This window comes from Lepidochelys kempii, chromosome 3 (assembly GCF_965140265.1).
Source record: "Lepidochelys kempii isolate rLepKem1 chromosome 3, rLepKem1.hap2, whole genome shotgun sequence".
NCBI lineage: Eukaryota > Metazoa > Chordata > Testudines > Cheloniidae > Lepidochelys > Lepidochelys kempii.
This window is the reverse complement of record NC_133258.1, coordinates 2,494,225-2,521,605: the sequence shown is the minus strand read 5'-3', so window position 1 is coordinate 2,521,605 and position 27,381 is coordinate 2,494,225. Positions and strand designations below refer to the sequence as shown.

Sequence of the window (27,381 nt, the reverse complement as noted above, 5' to 3'; positions counted from 1 at the left end):
CTCCATGTACCCAGCCAGCCCCAAACTGACTCCCCCTCCAGTCCGTTCTCCTCTGGGCTTTGTCCCTTTCCCGGGCCAGGAGGTCACCTGATTCCTTTGTTCTCCAACCCTTTAGCTCTCATCTTGCAGTGGGGAAGGGCCCAGGCCATCAGTGGCCGGGAAACGGGGTGTCGGCCATTTATGTACACTGGCCCTTTGCTGTGCAACAATTACACCCTCTTATCCCACCACCTGGAAACTTAAGAAATGCATGGGGGAAACTGGGGCACTCGATCAGTATTCAGAGGAAACATTAAGAACAGTCCCACTTCGTCACATCTCTCCCCCCTTCGAGAATGAACTGAGCAAGGTCACTTTAGCCATGACCTGGGGAAGTTCGAACCCACCAACGTTCCCATGGATGCCCCAGCATCTCTCCCATTCCGTGGTGGGAGTTACACAAGGCCCTTCCAGTTCTATGCCCTTCCAGTTTCATGCCCTCCCTTAGGTCAGGTGTGCTTGATGGCACTTGCAGGCTGCATATGGTTTATGCAAGGTTTATGTGGCCCATGCCCTTTTGCCACCCCAATACCCCTGGGGTTCAAACAGAGATCGGGTCTTCTCCCAGCACTCCAGTCTGGAGGCTGCAATTCGGGCTCTCTTGGTTAAGAGCCCATATAGAATCATAGAATATCAGGGTTGGAAGGGACCTCAGGAGGTCATCTAGTCCAACCCCCTGCTCAAAGCAGGACCAATCCCCAATTAAATCATCCCAGCCAGAGCTTTGTCAAGCCTGACCTTAAAAACTTCTAAGGAAGGAGATTCCACCGCCTCCCTAGGTAGCGCATTCCAGTGTTTCACCACCCTCCTAGTGAAAAAGTTTTTCCTAATATCCAACCTAAACCTCCCCCACTGCAACTTGAGACCATTACTCCTTGTCCTGTCATCTTCTACTACTGAGAATAGTCTAGAACCATCCTCTTTGCAACCACCTCTCAGGTAGTTGAAAGCAGCTATCTAATCCCCCCTCATTCTTCTCTTCAGCAGACTAAACAATCCCAGTTCCCTCAGCCTCTCCTCATAAGTCAGGTGTTCCAGACCCCTAATCATTTTTGTTGCCCTTCGCTGGACTCTCTCCAATTTATCCACATCCTTCTTGTAGTGTGGGGCCCAAAACTGGACACGCTACTCCAGATGAGGCCTCACCAATGTCGAATAGAGGGGGACGATCACGTCCCTCGATCTGCTGGCTATGCCCCTACTTATACATCCCAAAATGCCATTGGCCTTCTTGACAACAACGGCACACTGTTGACTCATATCCAGCTTCTTGTCCACTGTCACCCCTAGGTCCTTTTCCGCAGAACTGCTGCCTAGCCATTCATAGAATCATAGAATATCAGGGTTGGAAGGGACCCCAGAAGGTCATCTAGTCCAACCCCCTGCTCAAAGCAGGACCAATTCCCAGTTAAATCATCCCAGCCAGGGCTTTGTCAAGCCTGACCTTAAAAACCTCTAAGGAAGGAGATTCTACCACCTCCCTAGGTAACGCATTCCAGTGTTTCACCACCCTCTTAGTGAAAAAGTTTTTCCTAATATCCAATCTAAACCTCCCCCACTGCAACTTGAGACCATTACTCCTCGTTCTGTCATCTGCTACCATTGAGAACAGTCTAGAGCCATCCTCTTTGGAACCCCCTTTCAGGTAGTTGAAAGCAGCTATCAAATCCCCCCTCATTCTTCTCTTCTGCAGGCTAAACAATCCCAGCTCCCTCAGCCTCTCCTCATAACTCATGTGTTCCAGACCCCTAATCATTTTTGTTGCCCTTCGCTGGACTCTCTCCAATTTATCCACATCCTTCTTGAAGTGTGGGGCCCAAAACTGCACACAGTACTCCAGATGAGGCCTCACCAATGTCGAATAGAGGGGAACGATCACGTCCCTCGATCTGCTCGCTATGCCCCTACTTATACATCCCAAAATGCCATTGGCCTTCTTGGCAACAAGGGCACACTGCTGACTCATATCCAGCTTCTCGTCCACTGTCACCCCTAGGTCCTTTTCTGCAGAACTGCTGCCTAGCCATTCGGTCCCTAGTCTGTAGCTGTGCATTGGGTTCTTCCGTCCTAAGTGCAGGACCCTGCACTTATCCTTATTGAACCTCATCAGATTCCTTTTGGCCCAATCTTCCAATTGGTCTAGGTCCTTCTGTATCCTATCCCTCCCCTCCAGCGTATCTACCACTCCTCCCAGTTTAGTATCATCCGCAAATTTGCTGAGAGTGCAATCCACACCATCTTCCAGATCATTTATGAAGATATTGAATAAAACCGGCCCCAGGACCGACCCTTGGGGCACTCCACTTGATACCGGCTGCCAACTAGACATGGAGCCATTGATCACTACCCGTTGAGCCCGACAATTTAGCCAGCTTTCTACCCACCTTATAGTGCATTCATCCAGCCCATACTTCCTTAACTTGCTGACAAGAATACTATGGGAGACCGTGTCAAAAGCTTTGCTAAAGTCAAGAAACAATACATCCACTGCTTTCCCTTCATCCACAGAACCAGTAATCTCATCATAAAAGGCGATTAGATTAGTCAGGCATGACCTTCCCTTGGTGAATCCATGCTGGCTGTTCCTGATCACTTTCCTCTCATGCAAGTGCTTCAGGATTGATTCTTTGAGGACCTGCTCCATGATTTTTCCAGGGACTGAGGTGAGGCTGACTGGCCTGTAGTTCCCAGGATCTTCCTTCTTCCCTTTTTTAAAGATTGGCACTACATTAGCCTTTTTCCAGTCATCCGGGACTTCCCCGGTTCGCCACGAGTTTTCAAAGATAATGGCCAGTGGCTCTGCAATCACAGCCGCCAATTCCTTCAGCACTCTCGGATGCAACTCGTCCGGCCCCATGGACTTGTGCACGTCCAGCTTTTCTAAATAGTCCCTAACCGCCTCTATCTCCACAGAGGGCTGGCCATCTCTTCCGCATTTTGTGATGCCCAGCGCAGCAGTCTGGGAGCTGACCTTGTTAGTGAAAACAGAGGCAAAAAAAGCATTGAGTACATTAGCTTTTTCCACATCCTCTGTCACTAGGTTGCCTCCCTCATTCAGTAAGGGGCCCACACATTCCTTGGCTTTCTTCTTGTTGCCAACATACCTGAAGAAACCCTTGTTGTTACTCTTGACATCTCTGGCTAGCTGCAGCTCCAGGTGCGATTTGGCCCTCCTGATAACATTCCTACATGCCCGAGCAATATTTTTATACTCTTCCCTGGTCATATGTCCAACCTTCCACTTCTTGTAAGCTTCTTTTTTATGTTTAAGATCCGCTAGGATTTCACCATTAAGCCAAGTTGGTCGCCTGCCATATTTACTATTCTTTCGACTCATCGGGATGGTTTGTCCCTGTAACCTCAACAGGGATTCCTTGAAATACAGCCAGCTCTCCTGGACTCCTTTCCCCTTCAAGTTAGTCCCCCAGGGGATCCTGGCCATCCGTTCCCTGAGGGAGTCGAAGTCTGCTTTCCTGAAGTCCAGGGTCCGTATCCTGCTGCTTACCTTTGTTCCCTGCGTCAGGATCCTGAACTCAACCAACTCATGGTCACTGCCTCCCAGATTCCCATCCACTTTTGCTTCCCCCACTAATTCTACCCGGTTTGTGAGCAGCAGGTCAAGAAAAGCACCCCCCCTAGTTGGCTCCTCTAGCACTTGCGCCAGGAAATTGTCCCCTACGCTTTCCAAAAACTTCCTGGATTGTCTATGCACCGCTGTATTGCTCTCCCAGCAGATATCAGGAAAATTAAAGTCACCCATGAGAATCAGGGCATGCGATCTAGTAGCTTCCGTGAGCTGCCGGAAGAAAGCCTCATCCACCTCATCCCCCTGGTCCGGTGGTCTATAGCAGACTCCCACCACTACATCACTCTTGTTGCACACACTTCTAAACTTAATCCAGAGACACTCAGGTTTTTCTGCAGTTTCGTACCGGAGCTCTGAGCAGTCATACTGCTCCCTTACATACAGTGCTACTCCCCCACCTTTTCTGCCCTGCCTGTCCTTCCTGAACAGTTTATAACCATCCATGACAGTACTCCAGTCATATGAGTTATCCCACCAAGTCTCTGTTATTCCGATCACGTCATAGTTCCTTGACATCACCAGGACCTCCAGTTCTCCCTGCTTGTTTCCAAGGCTTTGTGCATTTGTATATAAGCACTTGAGATAACCTGTTGATCGCCCCTCATTGCCAGTATGAGGCAGGAGCCCTCCCCTCACAGACATTCCTGCCTGTGCTTCCTCCCGGTATCCCGCTTTCCCACTTACCTCAGGGCTTTGGTCTCCTTCCCCTGGTGAACCTAGTTTAAAGCCCTCCTCACTAGGTTAGCCAGCCTGCTGGCAAAGATGCTCTTCCCTCTCTTCGTAAGATGGAGCCCGTCTCTACCCAGCACTCCTCCTTCATGGAACACCATCCCATGGTCAAAGAAACCAAAGCCTTCTCTCCGACACCATCTGCGTAGCCATTCGTTGACTTCCATGATTCGACGCTCCCTACCTAGGCCTTTTCCTTCCACGGGGAGGATGGACGAGAACACCACTTGCGCCTCCAACTCCTTTATTCTTCTTCTTTATCATTCGGTCCCTAGTCTGTAGCTGTGCATTGGGTTCTTCCGTCCTAAGTGCAGGACCCTGCACTTATCCTTGTTGAACCTCATCAGATTTCTTTTGGCCCAATCCTCCAATTTGTCTAGGTCCCTCTGTATCCTATCCCTACCTGCCACCATATCTACCACTCCTCCTACTTTAGTATCATCTGCAAATTTGCTGAGAGTGCAATCCACACCATCCTCCAGATCATTTATGAAGATATTGAACAAAACTGGCCCCAGGACCATATCTTGACCGTGGCCAGCTCTAGGCTTGGGCAGCTGCTCCCCACCTTGTGTCCCAGGTACAACGCCTCTGCCTTACACCTTCCAGCTTTTACGGTCAGTCCTGCTTCCTTGAGGCAGGCCAGCACTCTCTTCACCTGGGACACGTGTTCCTCCCAGGTCTGGCTGAAGACACAGATGTTCTTAATGTACGCCAGGGCCAAGTTCTGCACCCCCCCCTCAGCTTGTCTAGAATCTCACCAGGCCTAGGCCTGGGGTAGGCATCAGACACGGTGATGGCTTTAAGCTTCCAATAGTCCCCACAGAACCAGATCGACCCGTCTATCTTGGGGACCAGCCCCACAGGTGAGGCCCATGGGCTGTTGAACGGCTGGATCACCTCTAAAGCCAGCATGCCCTTGACCTCTCTCTCCAGGTTCTGGGCTGTTTTCCCAGTGACTCTGAATGGGGGACACCTGATGGGAGGATTGGCTCCCACCTCAGGGAAGAGATCCACCAGGGGGTCTTCCCCGTTCTCTTCCCGACTGTCCCTGACCATGTGCAGGGGTCCATTCACTCTCCTCCCATACAGCAGCTCAAAAGGGAAGAACCTGGTGGATTCCTGGGGCACTTCCCCGTACTACCGGTGGGGAAGGTACTTGTCCCAGTTCTGCGGATGCTGATTTCATAAAAGTCCTCAGCATCATCCTCCGGGTCCCATAAAAATCTCTCCACCAGCCCGCTGGACTGAGGGTGATATGCAGAGGCCCAGGTGGGCCAGACCCCCCATTTCTCCCACAAGCCCCGGAGCAGGGTTGACGTGACATTGGACCCCTGTCTGTAAGGACCTGGCTGGGGACCCTCACTCTGCTGAAGATGTTCAGCAGCGTGTCTGCCTCGGTGGAGGACAGAGCCACTGCCTCTGGGTAGTGGGTGGCGAAATCCATCATCACCAGGATGTATTTCTTCCCTGACCGGGTCTCCTTGAGAGAGAGAGGGACATCGTGGGCCAGGTACAATAGCTGGTGGTGATACTTCTGGGGCACCCCCAGCTGCCTCCTGATCCCCCACAGTATTACTTCCCCTTGGGGAGCCCATTCCCGGTACAGGAATCCCTTCTCCAACAGGAATCTTTCCCTGCAGCCTTCCCCAAGGGGGTTTGCAGCGCTGTGGCCAGCAAGTTCCCTCAGCTACTCCAAGGAGGGATCCTTCTGCAGCTGGATCTGGAATTCAGCTGCTGGGGAAGGGAGTGGGACCTGTTCCCTCTCGCTGGCTGGGCCTGGGGTCACAGCCCCGCTCCCTCCCTGCCGTGGACTCACTTCCCACAGCACCTCTGGACCAGGCAAACCTGGTTGGCAGTCGTCCTGCCCTGCCTGTGGGTCCCCCCATTCAGCTGGAGTCTTCTCTCCCCCACTTGCTCAGCAGTGCCCTTGCTGTCCCAGTGGGAGCAGGCAGCAAGCTCTCTGCTCTCCTTACAGCATCAGAGCCAGTGTAAGTCCCCTCTCGGGTGTGCAGGGGGGCAGGGAACATCTTTGTCCCACCCAGCCCCAGGGGTCTGGTGGCAGGCAGGTAGCCTAAGCCTAGCAATTCCTACCCACTGCCAGCCAGGTCATCTGCATTTTCACTGACCATTTCCCTCTCAGCCGATTGGTTCCCTAGATTCAAATTCAAACCCTCGGCCGTTACAGGAGCAGGGCCTGGATCCTGTCCCAAAGAGACACAGTCACCCCCCAGCAGGGTCTCACAGCTGATATCCTGGAGAACCCCAATGACCAGCCTGCCTGACCCTCCTGTGTCTGCACAGGGATCTGGGCCATAGGCAGGGGGAGTGGCTTCATCCCTGGGACCCTCACCCAGCTCACACAGCCCCTCAGCATCTGGTGGGGGTGCACCACCCAGGGCCTGGCAACCATTCTCTCTGTCCCAGGATCTCGCCACCCCAGGAATGTCTCCCCATTGACCATCACCTTCCGCTCCCACTGGGGGTCCGAGGGCCTGACCCAGGAAACTCCACATAGACATATAGGATGGGACCAGGACTGGGAGCCTGTCCATCTCCCCACCCATCTGGCTGACGGAGTCTATGGCCTTGGGACCCAGCAAGGGAGCTAGACACCGGGGCTTTTCTGCAGAGTCCCCCTGGTTCAAATCACCAGCCTGCTCAAAGGCAGTGAGGTGGGCATCCACATCCTCCCCCCCCCCCCTTAACCAGGGGCAGCAATTCAGTCTCGAGGTTCCCTGCGGAACTGGCCCCCCGGGATCTATCCCCACTCACCCCGGGGAGGTCCCCTCTGCCTCTCCCGTCCACCATCTCCAGTTCATGCTGCTGCTGCTGCTTCTGCAGCTCTTTCTCGGGCTCTCGCTGTCTCTCTCAGTCCTCTTGCTCTCTTGGACTCAGCTCCAATCCCGTCCGTTTCCGATCCCCTGATGGGAAACCCCATCGTGAAGACCCTCGTCTGGTCGGGGACAGGAGTCTTGGGGGTGCCTGGCTACCACTCCAGCTGCTCCCAGATCCTGCTATAGCCTCATTTGGGGTCAGGAATCTGTTCCTTAGAGCGGTCATCCTCCTCCAGCTGCACGGTTAACTGTGCTTTGGTGAACTTTCCAATGCGCAACCCTCTCTTTTTGCACAGGCTTACAATGTCCTTCTTACGGAGATGGTGATAGGCCATCACTCTGCTGTTCCCAAGTTGTTGTGGACTCACAGGCCTGTGTGCTCTCAGCTCCCCACGGTTTCCAGGGAGAACCCCAAGTGTGCCAGCTTTCTTGAGGTCACCACCTCTTTGCCAGGGTCGAGCTGGACTCCTCCGCCCCTGGGACTGCTCGCTGCAATCCCCAGGGGAACCCTGTTACTGCCAAAGTCCTTCTCTCTCCCAGGACCAAGCCTCAGGCTCCTCCACCCCTGAGACTGCTCATCGCAGTCTCCAGGGGGACCCCATTACTGCACAGTCCTTCTCACTGGTCACACACTCCCAGGGGTTAACCACCCCCCGAAACCGCTCCTCTTAGCCTTCAGCACGCCTAGTCCTCGTCAATCCCCCTTTGTTTTACTGATCTCCAGTCACTTACTGTAGGAAGCGTTATCCATGGGGTGCAGTACATCCCACCTCTGCCACCAGTTATCGCGGAGTCCCTGGGCGATGCTCTGGAACTGCTCCCTGTGAAGCCAGTCAGGACTCTGGTGAGGTCTCCTTTCTGGGAGTAGACTGTCTCTAGGGCAAAAAGCTCACACGGCTTCCACCTTCCTGGGTCTGACCTTGGAGCATTCAGCCTCCTCTGCCCCTCCGTGCGCTTCCCACAGCGAGTCTGCCCAGGCAGGGTTCTTGGGAAGCCAGAGGGTCCTGCACCCCAACTTTTTCGTCAGATGTGACTCTTAGTCAGCCAGTAAAGCAGAGGTTTATTAGATGACAGGAACATGGTCTAAAACAGAGCTTTTGGGCACAGAGAACAGGACCCCTCAGCTGGGTCCATTTTGGGGGCAGTGAGCCAGACAACCACATCTGCACTTCACTCCATGTCCCCAGCCAGCCCTAAACTGACTCCCCCTCCAGCCTGTTCTCCTCTGGCCTTTGTCCCTTTCCCGGGCCAGGAGGTCACCTGATTCCTTTGTTCTCCAACCCTTTAGCTCTCATCTTGCAGTGGGGAAGGGCCCAGGCCATCCATTGCCAGGAGACAGAGTGTCGGCCATTTATGTACACTGGCCCTTTGCTGTGCAACAATTACACCCCCGTATCCCACCACCTACAGACTTAAGAAATGCCTAGGGGAAACTGAGGCACTCGATCAGTATTCAGAGGAAACATTAAGAACAGTCCCACTTTGTCGCAGAACCCCATCACAGATGTGTCTTGTGTTTCCTTGGGCATGACCAAAGGATGGGGGATCAGGACTGAGAACAGCAGTTGAGGTGTCTGAGCGGCTGCTCACCCTGATGGCTAGGGCCCTACAAATTCACAGTCCATTTTGGTCAATTTCGTGGTCATAGGATGTAAAAAATCATAAATTTCATGGTTTCAGCTATTTAAATCTGAAATTTCATGGTGTTGTAATTGTAGGGTCCTGACCCAAATAGGAGTTGTGGGGGGTGGTTGTAATTTTACTGTGTGGGGGAAGGGGAGGAGGGTTGCGGTACTGCTACCCTTACTTCTCCGCTGCTGCTGCCAGGGCTCTGCCTTCAGAGCTGGGGGTCCAGCCAGCGGCTGCTGCTCTCCGGCCACTCGGCACTGAAGGCAACACAAAAGTAAGGGTGGCGATACCTCAACCCCCCTAAAGTAATCTAGTGACCCCCCCCACCCACAACTCCCTTTTGGGTCCGGACCCCCAATTTGAGAAACACTGGTCTCCCCCGTGAAATCTGTATAGTATAGGGTAAAGGTATACAAAAGACCAGATTTCACAGTCCCTGAAGCGTTTTACAAGGCTGTGAATTTGGCAGGGCCATACTGATGGCTGCCAGGCTGCAGCCCCCAACTCCAGTGTATGAAGACTCTGCTCCAAGCTATCACATCTTGCAGCCAATGCAGCCATTGGAGAACGGTTGGTTTGGATGGGCTATGAACAGCTCAGTGAACTGGAAATGAGCAAATGTACCCTGTTCACACCACCCCCTTCAAACACGTACAACCTGTTCAAACAGGGGGAAGGAGACTAGTTAGACTGTACAGCTTGCACATTAGATAATGGTGCAGTTTTCCATATGATTGCACTTTTTAACCTTTTTAAATAGTTATTTGTGGACAGGCAGCAGTGATGTTTGAAATGGTTTTCAGAATACTTTTGATGATTTCAATACATTTTTGGTGAACACATTGGTCTTAGAGTAGCAGCCGTGTTAGTCTGTATCCACAAAAAGAAAAGGAGGACTTGTGGCACCTTAGAGACTAACAAGTTGATTTGAGCATAAGCTTTCATGAGCTACAGCTTACTTCATCGGATGTATTCAGTGGATGCATCCGGTGAAGTGAGCTGTAGCTCACGAAAGCTTATGCTCAAATAAATTTGTTAGTTTCTAAGGTGCCACATTGGTCTTAGTTTACCACAATGTTGGCGAGTAAGTTCTTGGAAAAAGGAATGAGCTGGAAATTGTATCCAAAGCTTTTAATAAAGTAACACTTGTTTTATAAACACACAAAATCAGTTGCAAATAAGAGTAAATGTCAAATTATTTGCTATTTGACTACCACAGAACACAGCATTGCATTCCTCCTCATGCATCATAGGGTGATGTGAATGAAGAAGTATGTATATATGTGGACAAGGCATCTCTTAGTGCCCTTGCTTGGCTGGACTCGACCCCAGTGATGACGGGTGTACTTTCTGGTTGCCTGTGCTAAGCTGACAAACCAGCAGTGTCCTTGAGACTGCTCCAGGTGAAAATTCTGGCCTTTACCCTCACAGATATTGTGGCTTGCTGTGCCCTGCGCACAATATGGATGACATTGACCACACTGGCATTCAAATGGTTTTGTAGGCAGCGCCATCTTGGCTTCAACATGCCAAATGTGTATTCTAGCATCAGCTAAGTGTGTAATTAAACCTTCTGCTAGGTGCTCTGTGGTCAGGCCACAATTTTATGAACTAGGGCAGTAGAGTGTAAAATGGCAGTCGGCACAGTCACCATGTTGATAACTCTTGTTTGGAATGAATAAGATCCCTACTTGTCCAGACAGGTAACTAATACTGGTGTGCTGATGAGATCTGGCATGCACCTTTCTTGCACATCCCATATTGATGATCATGAACCTGTCTTCATGGTCAGCCAAAGCCTGCAGAATGATGTAGTGCTATTTGCTGGTGACCTATTCAAGGGCTTCTAATGGTGGGCAAACTGTGGGCACATGAGTGCCATTGATGTACCCAGGATAATTTGGGCAGCCTATTGTCTGAAAGCCAGCTGTTGTTTCATGCACGTTAGCTATGTCTACCACCCATGGTAAACCATTGTATAATTGCCTCACAAACTCCCACTACCACAGCAGTGACACATGACTTGCCAATACTAAAGGTTAACCATGGACCTATAGCAGTCTGGGGTAGCAGGCTTCCTGGTCACTGTAGTAACCTGCTTCTGTGCTGGTGTGGCCTCCTTCGTTTGCATGTCCTGCTGCCGGAGGATTGGAACAAGCTCCTCACATCGCTCCGTGACCCTATGATATTTAACATTTTATCAGTCACGTGGAAGAAAGCATAGTCATAACTGGTTTCAGAGTAGCAGCCGTGTTAGTCTGTATTCGCAAAAAGAAAAGGAGGACTTGTGGCACCTTAGAGACTAACCAATTTATCTGAGCATAAGCTTTCGTGAGCTACAGCTCACATCATCGGATATCGGCATCCGATGAAGTGAGCTGTAGCTCACGAAAGCTTGTGCTCAAATAAATTGGTTAGTCTCTAAGGTACTACAAATAGTCATAACTGATAAAGGTGGCAGATGACCCAAAAATTGGGGAGTGGTAAATAATAGAGGAGAGGTCACTGTACCCTCAATTAAGAGAGCCCTTTCCCCCTTGGGGCTTGAACCTGGTCTTGTCTAAATTTATGGGACCACCATTTGAGCCTTTAGCAATGTACTGCTTACTATACCTCTCCTGAAAAGTGGTTTTCCTAATTTTGCCATCACTTCTGCCAGAAGAGTCTCTGAACTGCGTTCCCTGATATTTGAGCCAAGATGTACATTCTTTAAAGATAAGGTATACTTACAGCCTCATCTGAGTTTCTTCCCTAAAATAGTTTCAGATTTTCATAGCAATCAAACTACTTACTTACCTGCGTTTTCCCCAAAACCTCATGCAAATAGGAATGAAGGACAACACACATTGGACATTAGATGAGCACTAGCAATCTACATAGACAGGGCCAAACAATTTCAGTGGTCCACTCAGCTGTTCCTGGCTCTAGTGGACAGAATGAAAGGTCTCCCAATCTGCTCACAGACAACTTTGTCTTGGATAATTTCATATGTCTGTACTTGTTATGAACAGGCAAATGTTTTACCACCAAGTAATGTGAGTGCTTTGCTCAGCGCATCTTCTGAAAGCTGACAAACACCTATTGGCATGTACTATATGAACTGAAAATTCTCTGAAGGTGATTAAAGCTGTTATTTCTGATCCTCTGGTTGGCTTATCTGTAACACTAAAAGATGGAAAAACCTGCAATACCAACAATGTGGTGGGAATCCTGTAGAGGACTGTATACTTGCTTTCGTTTAGAGTCATTATCTGGTTAAACAACTCAAACAACTAAACACTTTTTATTCAAGTAATAAAATTTTCTTTAAACCAGCATTGGGAGCAGGAGGGAAACTGTTTAGTCTGATGGTGATGTTCCTGACTAGTGCTGATATCAGTCTTATTTCCAGAACATTGCTACAGGCAGGTGGCTAAGAAATGCCAGTTTTAATCTAGAACTTCCTTTTCAAAGCTGGTACAGTTTGGAGGTGGATGAGTGCTGCTCATTTGGTGTGAGCTTTCTAAACAGTGCACTGAGGTAAACAAGGTCAGCTTAGTTTTAAAACTGCGACAGTACGGATAGGCATAAGAAGAAAAGCCTTTTGGATAAAGCTGCCTTTGCCGAAGAGACTAGACAGGGTTGCAGATCCAAGGCTATTCTTTTGAGCTGGCACGCAGCAGCTCTCTGAGCTGGTACTGTACCTCTGAGAGGTGTGACCTGCTTCCATTCATCTCGGTAGACTGTTAATTTTTAAAATTTAATTGTACTAATTTTAAATATCAGTATTTTTCACCATTGATCAAAGAACACAAATCAGAGGAATGATCCTTTAATAAAAGTTCTGCACCGTGTATTATGTCTCAGGTTGGTATTGAGTAGGCAGAGCTTTTTACCCCTGCTTTAGGAAATATAGTCATAGAAATTAGAAATAGAAAGGACCAAGTCTAGTCTAGTTGATTCCATCCTATCAGCCAATGCAGTATTCTGCACAGTGTATATTATTGTGTTGTCTGTGTGGCTTTAAATTGTGGCCACAAGGTGTCGCTCATGATTCACATTCGGATGTGCTTTAGCTGGTTTCTGTGGCAGGAGGACAGTGTATTCCTTAAAGGTAGCTATGAACTTAAGATCTAGGTGAAGCTATCCTCTCCCAATGTGGGATTTAAATGCATACTAATGTCTGTCATGTTGGCATGTGTTTAAGGTTCAGTAAATGACGACTTATCCCTTTTCGCTACTGTTGTAGTACTTTATTTCCTTTTGTTTTCCCCCTGTTTCTTTTTGGTCTCATTTGCTGGTGCTTCCTTGCATGCTATCATGTTTGTACTGATGGTGGCACTGAAAAACTCAGCTGTTATTTCAGGTATTGATACCCCTGCAGAAGTCCTATGTAGCAGAACTTCATAATGAGCCTTTTCCTCTTCCCTATAAAGTTTCTGCTGAGAAGGAAGTTGTTCCTGGCAGAGTAAATCTGAAATGCAGCAGCTATTGTCTTGAAGTGAAATTAGGAAATATTGTCTGCCTTTATTTTTCTTCAACAAGAGAGAAAATGGCCCCATTTCACTAAGGTGGGTGTAGAAAGTGCAGTATATGCAGCAAGTTCTAACACCTACAGTAATGGGAATTTTAGAAGCTTGCACTTGTTTTGTAATTGTGCTCAGCTTTTGCTAGTCACTGTGGATAACTAATTATGCTTTGGAGATGGGGGGAGAAATATGTGATTTCCAAAGTAGCCTTATCCTGAATCATAGTGACCACTGTACTTTTTATGTCTAGAGCTATCTGGTGTTACTATTTGATAGTATACAGTGAGGTTTTAGGTGTGTGGTCCCAGGATATTAGGGAGACAAGGCGGGTAAGGTAATATCTTTTGCAGGACCAACTTTTGTTGGTGAGAGAGCGCGAAACACGCTTTAGAGCTTCTTCAGGTCAGGAAGAGCTCTGTGTAAGCTCAAAAGCTTCTCTCTCTGGCTGTGTCTACACTACGGGGGGAGATAAATCTAGGTTACGCAATTTCAGCTATGTGAATAACGTAGCTGAAGTAGACGTACTTAGATCTACTTACTAAGGCGTCCTCGCTATGCTATGTCGACGGGAGATGCTCTCCCGTTGACTCCCCGTGCGCTTCTTGTTCAGGTAGAGTACGGGAGTCAATGGGAGAGCGAACTGTGGTCGATTTAGCGCATCTGCACTAGACCTGCTAAATCAGTCGCCGCACGTCGATCCCCTGGTAAGTGTAGACAAGCCCCCCCGCCCCTAACAGAAGTTGGTCTAATAAAAGATATTCCCAAACCCACCCTGAATTTATGGCTTTTTACAACTGTTTATAATCCACTTTAAACCCCCCGCCCCCCAATATTCTCTCTCTCTCTAGAAACACACACACACGCACGTAACCCACTTAAGCGTGCCCCCCCACCCTGTTTTTTGTCCTTTCACCCTATGATTGGAGGGGTGTTAACATGTCGTTTCACCATTCATCATAATCGTCTACAGTAAAGACTGGTGCAAACAACAATGCTTCTGCTACTTCACAGTTCTCTTTAGTTGTCTTCCTTACCACTTAGTGTACAGGTCCAACAGTCACACATTATCTTTTTGTATTGCAGTAATGCTGTGTGTGCGTGCATGCATGCATGCATCGGAGTTCCTATATAACACAGAACGTAGAATTTTATCCAGTAACTGTAACCTGTGGTTGAATTAAAGCATATTTTCTAATCTTGATTTTGAAGACTCAAAGCGATGAAGCCACTACATCCTTTGGTCAATTGTTCCAGTGGTGGCTTACCCTTATTGTTACCAATTTGCACATTTTATTTTCAGTTAGAATGTATCTAGCTTCAGTTTCCAGGCATTGGATTGTCTTTTATATCTGTCTGCTAGATTAAAGTGCATGCTATTTTCTGCCTTCATAGGTACTTATATAATATGATCCAGTCACCTCTTAAACTTTTGATTGAGCTAAATAGACTGGGCTCAAATGTCTCACTGTACGATAACATGTTTTCCAGGCTTCAAATCATCCTTGTGATTCATCTCTGAACCCTCTCCAATTTTTCAGTATTCTTTTTAAAGTGTTGACACTAGTACTGAGTACAGTTTTCCAGCAGTGATTATGCCAGTGCCCTGTACTGTTTGATGTTCTTGTGTTTATACATCCAAGGATTGCATTACTATTTTAGCCCCAGCACTACGCAGTGTGCTAAGACCTGAAAAGGTTTAGAAAAACAACCTATATTCTGTATGTTTATCTTAATAATATGAAGAAAATCAAAACTTGTTTTCCCTCTTCTTGGTCGACGTTTCCTTGGAATAGCATATGGTGAGGGTAGGAGTTTTCTCATCAGGAATTGAAGGGATGAAAGTGTTGAATCTTTGGGGAAAAATTCAGAATCTTAACCACCTCCTATATTCCCTGGAAAATTCTATACATGGACTAAAGGACTGTTGAAATGAGAATATGGCATAACAAATATCACGAAAGTGAACCAAAGAGGGGAAGATGAAATATGAATTTCTGATATGAAACAGAATTATTTTTGTCTTCAACAAACATCAGAACATAAGAACAGCCATACTGGGTCAGACCAAAGGTCCATCTAGCCCAGTGTCCTGTCTTCCCACAGTGGCCAATGCCAGGTGCCCCAGAGCGAATGACCAGAACAGGGAATCATCAAGTGATCTATTCCCAGCTTCTGGCAAACTGGCTAGGGACACCATCCCTGGCTATCCTGGATGAACCTATCCTCCATGAATTTATCTAGTTCTTTTTTGAACCATGTTATAATCTTGGCCTTCACAACATCCTCTGGCAAAGAGTTCCACAGGTTGACTGTGCGTTGTGTGAAGAAGTACTTCCTTTTGTTTTGTTTCGAACCCGCTGCCTGTTAATTTCATTTAGTGACCCATAGTTCTTGTCTTATGAGAAGGAGTAAATAACCCTTCCTTATTTACTTTCGCAGCACCAGTCATGATTTTATAGACCTCTATCATATTCCCCTTTCATAGTCTCTTTTTTCCAAGCTGAAAAGTCCCAATCTTATTAATCTCTCCTCATACAGAAGCGATTCCAGACCCCTAATCAATTTTGTTGCCCTTTTCTGAACTTTTTCCAATTGCAATAGATCTTTTTTGATATGGGGTGACCACATCTGCACGCAGTATTCAAGAAGTGGATGTACCATGGGTTTCTATAGAGGCATTCCAAATACTCTGTTAGCTTTTTGACTGCCACTGCAAATTGCACAAGAAACAGCAGAACACTAGCTTATTTTCCCTTTGGCCTGTCATCTTTGATTTATATTCCATAAAGCCCTTCATGGTTTGGGTCCTTGCTTCTTGTGCTTTGAGTATAAGAATGGCCATATTGGGTCAGACCACTGGTCCATCTAGCCCAGTATCCTGTAGTGACTGGAGTCTCAGGGGGGCCATGCTGAGATAGCTGCGACTGCTCACTAAGGCAAACCCCAAAGAATGGGATAGATAGTCCCCCAAACTGTTAGATTAATCAAGCCAGCAACAAAACAGCTTCCACAATACCTTACTGGTTACCTGGAAGCCAAAAACACAGTTCCCTTCAAACAATCCAGCCTTGAGCTCCCACCCAGGCAGCTAAGTCAAATATGATGAGGATTACAAAAAATCTTATTCATATAAAAAGTTCTACCAATCCCAAAAAATTGGACGCATTACCCACGTTAATGAATATCTCAGATCTTACCCAGATACATGCTTACAGCCAGTTGTTGTTAACTAAACTAAGGTTTATTAAAAAAGAAGAGAGAGTGCGTATTGGTTAAAAGATCATTATACATACAGACATGAATAAAGTTCATAGGTCAGTTTCATAGTAGAGATGGTTAGCTTTAGAGTTGCAAAGAGTCCTTTCAGAATCAGTTCATCAAGTTATAGTCCAATGTCCAATATCAGGAGACCTCAAGTCTTGTGACTGATAGGCTCTTGACAGCAGACATTTCTTGGGTGAAGAACAGTGGCTTTGAAGTAACCTCCTATTTTCTAAGGACCACTGGTAATTAGCTGAATGGATTAGTATAAGGCAACTGCCCATTTCCTGCCATTTACAGGTAGTCTATTACATACTTCAAAGAGAAATGAAGACCATGATATTACCACATTTATAAAAAGAAAAGGAGTACTTGTGGCACCTTAGAGACTAACCAATTTATTTGAGCATGAGCTTTCGTGAGCTACAGCTCACTTCAAAGCTCATGCTCAAATAAATTGGTTAGTCTCTAAGGTGCCACAAGTACTCCTTTTCTTTTTGCGAATACAGACTAACACGGCTGTTACTCTGAAACCTACCACATTTATAGTTTCTCTAAATGTTAATATTTCCTTTTGATCTTTGAACTAATAGAATACAGTGACAGACAGTAACCATTTGGTGATATTGTTAATCTCTAACAAGATCTAGATAAACATAGACTACTACAATCGCTATCTTCTTCTAATTCTTTAACAGTGGCTTTGCTAGCTATTTATAAGGAATAGCCCTAATTACACTTTATATACTTTCCTAATATGTCTTTAAAGGTAGAATTTGGGGTCATTTAGCCTGCAAATTGCTTAACCTTTTTTGGCCCTGTGTCAGATCTGTCTTCCGACATTGGCCAATGCCAGGTGCTTCAGTGGGAATGAACAGAATAGGCAATAACTGAGTGATCTGTCCCCCCTTGTCCAGTCCCAGCTTCTGGCAATCAGAGGCTAGGGACACCCAGAGCATGGGGTTGCATCCCTGACTATTTTGGCTATAGCCATTGATGGACCTGTTCTCCATGGACTTACCTACTTATTTTTTTGAATCCCGTTATAGTTTTGGCCTTCACAACATCCCCTGGCAGGGAGTTCCACAGTTGACTGTGTTGTGTGAAAAAGTACTTCCTTTTGTTTGTTTTTAGACCTGCTGCCGATTAATTTAATTGGTTTAACCCTAGTTCTTTGGTTTTCATTGGAGCAATTTACCAAGGGTTGTGCCATCATGGTCTTATCAATCCATTCATTCATTCATTCATATTATAGCACCTAGGAGTCTGTCTTGAACCAGGACTCTTAATAAGGATTGCTTTTGAAGCAGGAACTCTCTCTCTCACTCACACTCACTCACACATTTTATAACACTTCATGTTGGCAATACTTGGAAAATACTCATTTTCTGGAAGCAGCGAAGGAATTGGACATCCATTTCACTCGGTGCTGTCTAGGTACTCTTAAGTGATTCTGTCACTGTATTCTCTGAGTACCTAGCACATATTTAAAAATATAAATATCAATGTATTTCTTCCTTCCCACTCAGTAGGAAAAACTATTTCACACACACACACGACACTATGAAGTTAGACAAAGAGATTATTGTGGGAAAGCCAAGTTGAAGACACAAGGTTTGCATTTAGTTCTGAATTGGATGAGTTTAGTAAAAAGAAAAGGAGTACTTGTGGCACCTTAGAGATTAACCACTTTATTTGAGCATAAGCTTTCGTGAGCTACAGCTAAGCTTATGCTCAAATAAATTGGTTAGTCTCTAAGGTGCCGCAAGTACTCCTTTTTCTTTTTGCAAATACAGACTAACACAGCTGTTACTCTGAAACCTATGAGTTTAGTAGTTATTTTTAATTCTTCTAGTAGCGAATTTCACAGCTGATGCCTGCTCCTTTTAAAGTTGTTCCAGTGCTCATGAGCCTCTCTTTTGATAGGCAGTTAGCTGTATTCCACTGGAATAATGTCATGGTTTCAAAGAGAGACTTGACTGGGATGATAACACTGACCTGTGTTGCTAAGCAAAATGGCTGCTGCATTTTGTACCAGTTGAAGCTTTTTCAGGATATGTGACGTCATTCTGTAGAAGAACTGCAGTAATTGAATATGTGGATTGCTGTATCTGAATCTACTTCTGATGAGATGGGACACAATCTTATTCCATCTAGAAATGTGTATCAGTGTAGAACATTTACTGTTCTGGAGGAAGGAAGAATATTTATAGTATCTTTTGAACTGTAGTTTTTTTCTTTTTTCACCCTTTCTCCTCTTCCCATCCCCCCTGGTGGTGATTTGGGTAATCTGTCTGTACATCTTATGAATTCTGGTTGGTATTATGAAGCTGTTACAGCAATTTTCGTAGTATTATTGAATAACTACAGTATGTGGATTCTGTCATAGGCTGACAGGGCTGTGTCACATCTCTGCTAGACTAGGGACAATAGTCAGTCATTAAATCTAAATGGTTGGCTATTCAGATGGAAACATCTTGGGACAATGGGGTTAGCTCAAACCTCAGAGAACGAGTATTCTTCTACCCCTCAACAGGTGACTGGCATTTAGAGCAGTGGAAAATCTCTAGCAACAGAACAAAGGAACCATATGTTGGTGTTGCCACATATAAACTTGACAGGTTTCAGAGTAACAGCCGTGTTAGTCTGTATTCGCAAAAAGAAAAGGAGTACTTGTGGCACCTTAGAGACTAACCAATTTATTTGAGCATGAGCTTTCGTGAGCTACAGCTCACTTCATCGGATGCAAACATCGGATATAAACTTGAGGGACTCAGACACAAGAAGCTTTGGGCAGGAAAAGAAGTGGGGGTGTGCTTTCATAGCAGAGAGGGCTCAGTTCAGCTGTGTGACCAACCAAGGTCAGAAAACACAAGCTGCGCTAGAGGGGAAGAAAAGCTACATGGTTCAGAAGTCAAACCATGAGCTGCAGAAGAGTCTTGGACATCTGCAGAGGACCTGGACCCCTGCCCAAAGTATACTCCTGAGTGCTGAGGAAGGTGAAACAAGGAGTGTGTGTAGGGTTTATTTTTTTTATGTAGCTCTGTGTATTTCTTGTGCTACTAAAGAAAGAACAATGATGTTTTAGAACCCAGTGCAAAGTTTTATGTGTTACAGCTATCATGTGCAGTTGGATTAATTTTCATGGACTATATGGGTTCAAAGAGTCAAATTTCAGATACATAGGCATCAGCTTGCTTAATACCATGGCAAACACACTAGGAAATTCATGTTAGAGGTTAAAGGTTAGAAATGTATTGATTGAAACACACAAGGAAAAGAATTAAAACACAACAAAAAGCATTGAAATGGGAATTGAGTGATTATGCAAAACCAACTTAATGAAAACCTGTCAACTTTCTCAATAATTACTAGAGTAGATCTTTTAGAAAAACATCCTATCTTGATTTAAAAATTGTAAGTGATGGTGGATACTCATTGTAGACCTTTGGTAAATTGTTCACCAAATTTACATCTTGTTTGCGGTCAGCTTTTACAACAGGCTTGAAGGTTCTAGGAACAAGGCAGTTGGACTGTGAGGTCTTACCCAGTAAGTTTTTTTTCTGAAGGTGTAGCCTATATAGACCAATCAGATTTGTCCTTCCACTTAAGTGAGAACTAAAAATCCCAATTACTTTAAGCTTTAAATGGCAAAAAGAAATTTGAAGCTATGCAGTATTTATGTATTTAATCTATTGCCATGACTTGCAATTATAGTCTCAGGTGAAAGGGATAGGGAAGAGATTCCTGCAACCCATTAATTGCTGTCTCCCAGTGTGCTCCCTGGAGACATGAAAACTGTTAAGTATGGATTTATTTAGGAGAAGATACTTTTGTTTTATGAAAAATTGCAGATAAGTAATTTTGCCCTCTTCATCTGTTTATGCATGCCAGGTCCTGGAGAAATATCCCAACACACCTATGAGCCATAAAGAGATTCTTCAAGTTATCCAGAAAGAAGGACTGAAAGAAATCAGGTGAGTTGCTCTACCATTCAGTCCTATTTTGTGCATTTTTTTTGTTACTAAAGATAAAATTGTAAAGTTTTCAAGTGCATAAAGGACTTAGGCCCTTAAATTCTATTTTATGAAATGATTCCTGAGTGACTTAGTGTTGTGAATTTTACTCCAAGTGATTCATGCAGTTCATAATTTGTTTCTAAGGAAGTTCTATCTGTCTTTGTTCTGCAGCCCTTGTGATTGCTCATAGAAAGGGACGTGCTCTGGTATTTTAGGCTCCAATCTTACTGGGATAATCTTTTTAATGCAAAACTGAAAATTACTCTACTAGCTTTTATTAACTTATATTCACTGTTTAAAATCTGGAATTCAGCATTTTTATGGAGTGATTTAAGCTCAGATATTGCCACATTGCACCAGCACAGAACTCTAAAGAAAAATTAACTAGAACTAAAACAAACATGAAACTGACTCTTCGCCCCTTAAAAGAATCCCCTCATGGCTGGCTGTGAGACTTTGCTAGTACTGGGTTCTGCCCTTACAACAGATCTAGGAGAATGAGCATGACAGACCAGAACAAGCCTCTGCTCGAAGTGCTCCCGTGAGTTCAGCCTCAGCGCTCTAGGACTGGTAAAAAGGCGGTTGTTAGGAAAGGAAAAAGCATAAAACTAGGTCGCTCTCACCCAGTCCTCATCAGAAAAAAGCAGAGGTCTCCTCACGCTGCCTTTTTAAACAGCTCAAGGCTAAAAATGAGTCCTGTTGGCATCCCCTCAGGTACCAGTCACTGTGCTTTGGTACATACCTTTCGTGGATGTCTCACCTGGCAGAAGCTCTTGGTACTGACATCATCGGTATCTGGGACCCTGGTACTTCATCTTCATCTGTTTGCCCTCGGTACCATCTTTCCCAGTAGCAAAAGCTTCCACAGTACTGGGTGGCCTCAGTGTCAGCTCACCCTGAATCGCAACTGCTCTCCTCTGCGGTGAGAAAACCATTCATGCTACCAACCACTTGTACCATTATGGTATCAAGTTCTTCTTCAGTGCCAGCCACATTGGATGCTGTGGTTCTGCTTGGGACCCCGGTTAAGGTAGTCTCTACCTCTAGAGGAGGAAATACTCATTCTCCTCAGCCTCTGAGCATAGCAGGGAGTGGTATCACTCCAGCCACTCTTCAAGGTCCCAATAATTTGATCCGTATAGCTCTGACAGGGAATCTAGAGCACTTTATTATTTCCCTACGTCTAGGGGTTCAAAAGACAAGCATTCTCCATGGTATTGGCCCTCCTGGCCCCGTACCCTTATTACCAGTCTTGGGCATATTGTGCAGCTTAGGAATTATAGCCTGCTAGGAAGCCAGCTTCTGCAACTCCATCTAGCCTCAGGTCTCCTCTCACAAAACACAAGGGAATGCTTCAAGGACCTTAGAGAACAGTTCCTGAGCAATTACAGGAGCAAGGCTCTGAGGAAGAGGATCTGCATGCTGAAGAACTTATATGAGCAACTGTTTCTTCTTTTTCTTCACTGGACAAGAGCATTCACCTTCTTTATCAAACACAAAACTTGATGATTACAAGGCCTTTCATTTGCAGTTTTGCCATATTACAGACACCCCTGAAATAGTAGTGGAAGTTCTCCAGGAGAAATCCCATAACTCCTGGACACTTTTCATGGATCTCTACCTGAACAGTTGGCTAACAAGTGACTTCTGGAACCAGCTATACAGGTCTGGCAGACACCAGCATGCCCAATGCCTACATTCAAAAGAGCTGATTATCAAGTCCCATTATCAGGATTTGAGCAGTTCTGCATGCATCCTGTTCTAGGCTCTTTAGTTGTGGCTGCAATCCATGAATGAACCAGACAGCAGGGATCACGAATGTCTATGCCCTGAGTAAAGAAACAAAAAAAGATTATTTATTTGGACACACTCTTCAGCCAGCTGCAAATGAGAATTTGCCAATTACTGGACATGTTTATTATGTTAAATATGATTATTTAAATTGGCACTGTGCTTCTAAATTCTTGGACAAACTCCCCCTTGACAGCAAGAAGGAATTTAAGTTCCTTGTTCCTGAGGGTCAGATGGTGACATGCTCCTCTCTCTAGGCTTCACTTCTTAAAGGTTCTTGAGTATCATTAAGATCATTAGGTGCCTCCTATCCTATACCAAGGAGGAAGCAGGTCAGGCCACAGAGTTACTAGATCCAGGAAAGGCCATACGAACCTCCTAAGAAGAGACCGAGATACCAAAGCAAACCTTCTGCCTCCTCCTCATCAGTTGCTCACCCAGCAACCTCACCAAGGCAGCCAATTTGATTCGTTGATTGGGAATTCTGTTCTGGAGGATCATTTTTCACTGTCCCTGCTTCTGGAAATACTAGTTTATTTTCAAGGAGCCTGGAATCTTATCACAATAGATGGTTGGGTCCCGAGGGATCACAGAGGTTGGGGGTAAGCTATACAATTCTAGACCCTCCCTATTTCTGCACCTCCCTGTCCCATCCCTTTTCAGGAATGCCTCTCATAAGAGACTGTTATATCAAGAGATGATGGAGTCAATTCTAAGTCCTGGAGCAGTGGAAGAAGTGCCTCTGGAACACAGAGGGAAGGCTTTACTCCCATTATTTTTTAATACCAAAGAAAAAGGGGGAAAGGTGCCCGATTCTGGACTTGATATAGCTAAATACCTGAATCTGTTGATTCAAATTCTGGATGGTAACATTAGCCACCAAAATCTCCTTTTTAGAGCCACAGGACTGGTTCAAGGCTCTCAGCTTCCAAGGTGCCTAGTTTCACGTAACAATCTATCCAGCTCACAGGAAAAAGATTCTTGAGGTTCCAAGTGGGTAATTGCCACTACCAATACAGAGTTCTGTAATTTGGACTATCAACAGTGCCAACGGGCTTTACAAAATGCCTGGTGGTGGTGATGGTTCACCTGAGACAGCAAGGAATCCAGGTATACCCATACCTCAATGATTGGCTCCTTCAAGGGAAATAAGCACAGCATGGGGATGATGGCATTTATTGGAGATTCCAGTGTTTCACCTACCTGAGTCTCAGTCAACAAAGAGAAGTCATTGTTAATACCTATCCAGAGGATAGAGCTCATTGAGTCAGTACTAGATTCCACAGTGGCCTCTAAAGTCTAATAAACTTTAAGTTCCCAAAAAATTTAATGTGAAGTTCCTGGAGTGGCTGCTACTATTACAGGCTGTCTCAGACAGAGCTCTGGTCTTGTAAATAATAAAATTAGGGCATGATAGTGAAATATTTGTTTTGTTATAGGATCCCTTCATTTTTACATTTTATTGAGAAACTGGCTTAAGGGGCCAGAAGGTTTCAAAGATTCTGAGATTTTTAGAGGCATTTTTTGGCTATATTTAATTATCCAGTGCCTGGCAGACAGTAGGATAGCATGGGCTACCTTCTGGGTGTATTTAAAACATAGTTGTTAACTTGTCTTTTTTTCAAGACAAGCATTTATTCTTCCTTCCTTCCTTCCAGAATGGGATTAGCCAAAGCTGTAAATTCTTCTCAGCTCTAAAATCTTCCCTTTTTTATCATCAGTGGAATGGAGAATCTTAAGCAGTTCTCATTTAGCAACCACATTGTATGTGTGATTCCCAGTCTGATACAAGTCTTGATGTCAAGAACAGAACAAGAACAAAACGTAAGACCCATGTTGGACCTTTTAGCATCCTGAAAAAGCTGAGTAGAATTTGACAATTTGATTCTTCTTTGTTCAGGAGCTTCTTCGTGGAAGGTAACAGTCTCTAATATTAGATGACAGGAATGGAATACTGTACTTACGATGAACTCTCTGTACTGTCTCCAGAGACTTTACTGTGCCTTCATTTCTTGAGCACATAGTTTCCTTGCTCATCAAAAGCATCCTGGATTTTTTTTCTGGTTTGTTTGAAATCTGGAGGTTGTTGCTCAATTCTGGGCATAAATGGTCTTATTTCAGACTATAAAATATTCATGGTAAAAACTTGTGTAGATAACTCCTCCATGCTGCTTACTTAGCTTTGATCTCAAAGATTGCATACCCACAAAGTTTCATAGTTCTCAGGCCATTAGAAGCTTTTAGATTTGATATCAACTCATGGCAGTTTCATTTTTATAATCCTTAATGTGTAGCTTCAGCACTTCCAGGGATGCTTCAGAAAGCCTATTCATGGTTCAAGCAGCTTGATGCTAAAACAGTGCCCAGGGTACCTTATCTGGATGAGTGGCTAGATAAAGGGAATTATTTTAATCCAGGCTCAAAGGTGTGTATCAGGTGTGATCACTTCTCCTAATCACTGGTTGCATCTCAATGTCTATGCCCTATGAGAGCATCGTTCAACCCCAGGGTTAGTCAGTTTTTTAATCTTGACACAAGTATCAGCATACCTCAAACAAGAATCTTTCCAAATGATAATCTGTGAATTAAGCCTTCTTTTTCCTAATTAATATTCTAATGGTCCTTCCTGGTCCCAGGAATGTGCCTCCAAGATTATGCCTCCTTAGTCTGTTAGCAAACAGTGAGCTTTCTCCTAATGAAGTAAATCAAGTTTTGTCATTGATCTTAAAGGGAACATAAGCAGGTCTGTGATCTTGGAAACAAACTCTTCATGGTGGTCGTAGTGTGCAAATCATGTAAATGAACACTTGTACAGAACCTGATGAAGTACAAGGTCCTCGTGAACCCTAATTGTCCTAAGACCTTTTTAGAGTATTGGTTCTAGTTATAGATTCGAGCCAAATTCCTCAGTCTAGAGCAGATTTGATCAGGATTTACATTTCTGGGTTTCTGAGTTCTTATTTTGTTGTAGAGCCTTTAATGTTTAAGGTGGGATGAAAGTCCTCTCAGCAATAAATCGAGCAGGTGTCTTAAACGTGATAGCAGACTACATTGCCAAATGGATCCAGCAAAGTATTATTTCAAACTTGCTGTCATTTGAAGATTGCTGTTTTGTGTGTTCGCAGCATGGTCAAATAAAGTGGAGCAAAAGCGGTGATCCTCTTGAGCCACTGCTCTTTTGGACTTCTCTACATCTTTCTTACCATACCCTCAATCCCCACATTTCTTCATAGATTAGAGAAGATGAAGCAGATCTGATTCTCATAATTCCAAATTGGTCTTGATACTCTGTGACAGATACAGCAATGTCCTTGAAAAACTGTATAGAATTAAGCTTAAGTATAAATGAATAAATGGACACAAATCAGACGTCAAGAATGAGAACGTTCAAAAACCAGTTGGAGAACGCTTCAGTCTCTTTGGTTACAGACCTAAAAGTGGCAATTCTTCAACAAAAAAACTTCACAAACAGACTCCGAGAGACTGCTGAATTGGAATTAATTTGCAAACTGGATACAATTAACTTAGGCTTGAATAAAGACTGGGAGTGGATGGGTCATGACACAAAGTAAAACTATTTCCCCATGTTTATTCTTTTCACTCTCCCCCCCCGCCCGGATGTTCCTCGGACGTTCTTGTCAACTGCCAGAAATGGCCCACCTTGATTATCACTGCAAAAGGTTTCTTCCCCGCTGGTAATAGCTCACCTTACCTGATCACTCTCGTTAGTGTGTATGGTAACACCCATTGTTTCATATTCTCTGTGTATATAAATCTCCCCACTGTATTTTCCACTGAATACATCCGATGAAGTGAGCTGTAGCTCACGAAAGCTTATGCTCAAATAAATTTGTTAGCCTAGCCATTCAGGCCCTAGTCTGTAGCAGTCCATGGGATTCTTCCGTCCTAAGTGCAGGACTCTGCACTTGTCCTTGTTGAACTTCATCAGATTTCTTTTGGCCCAATCATCTTATTTGTCTAGAGTCCTCTGTATCCTATCCCTACCCTCCAGCGTATCTACCTCTCCTCCCAGTTTAGTGTCCTCTGCAAACTTGCTGAGGGTGCAATCCACACCATCCTCCAGATCATTTATGAAGATATTGAACAAAACCAGCCCCAGGACTGACCCTTGGGGCACTTCACTTAATACCGGCTGCCAACTAGACATGGAGCCATTGATCACTACCCGCTGAGCCCGACAATCTAGCCAACTTTCTGTCCACCTTATAGTCCATTCATCCAGCCCATGCTTCTTTAACTTGCTGGCAAGAATACTGTGGGAGACCGTGTCAAAAGCTTTGCTAAAGTCAAGGAACAACACGTCCACCGCTTTCCCCTCCTCCACAGAGCCAGTTATCTCGTCATAGAAGGCAATTAGATCCTCCTTTTTTTTTTTTTTTTTTTTTGGATACAGACAGACATGGCTGCTACTCTGAAACCTATTGTATTAAATGCAAAGTTTATGTATTATTGTGAGCTGGGATTATATGTAGTCTCTCTAGGGGGGAGATGTGATGTTCAAAGGATGATATTGAAAATGTCCTGGACAAGAATGGATTTTGGGGATAACTGTTAGGTTGATGTCTTGGAGACTGCCTAAGGGAGGTTAATGCTAATTTTCGACATCTGGTTATGCAAAAGCCGTGCCTTTATCTGCTGAGTACCTGTTCCTGGAGATGAAAGGCCCCAGTTGTATAAAGAAAGGGCTGAGCTGCCCAGCCAGGGTTCTAGTTCTGGATCAGAGGCAGTTGTGAATTTGTAACCATAGTGAAAATCCATTTGTGCGTTCTGAAGGACTGACACCTGCCAGAGTGGTAGGTTGGAGTCAGAGTGACCTCTAGTAAGCTTTTTAGCATGCATGTAGGTTTTTACTGTTTGTTTTTAATGTTTTCACCTTAAGAACATAAGAACAGCCATACCGGGTCAGACCAATGGTCCATCTAGCCTGTATCCTGTCTTCCGACAGTGGCCAGTACCAGGTG

At 45.2% G+C, this 27,381-nt stretch overlaps 1 protein-coding gene across 15 annotated transcripts in view; it reads left to right on the top strand.

Annotated features, from left to right (window-relative positions):
- Positions 1–27,381, top strand: part of ASXL2 (ASXL transcriptional regulator 2) — a 247,197-nt gene that overhangs the window by 56,903 nt on the left and 162,913 nt on the right. For 14 of the 15 annotated variants that reach the window (XM_073335483.1, XM_073335482.1, XM_073335481.1 and 11 more), the window contains one exon: positions 20,484–20,566. The exons of the other annotated variant lie outside the window; for it this stretch is intronic. In XM_073335483.1, the coding sequence (XP_073191584.1) occupies positions 20,484–20,566 (83 nt within the window). The remainder of the gene's footprint in view (positions 1–20,483; positions 20,567–27,381) is intronic. 15 annotated transcript variants of the gene reach the window in all.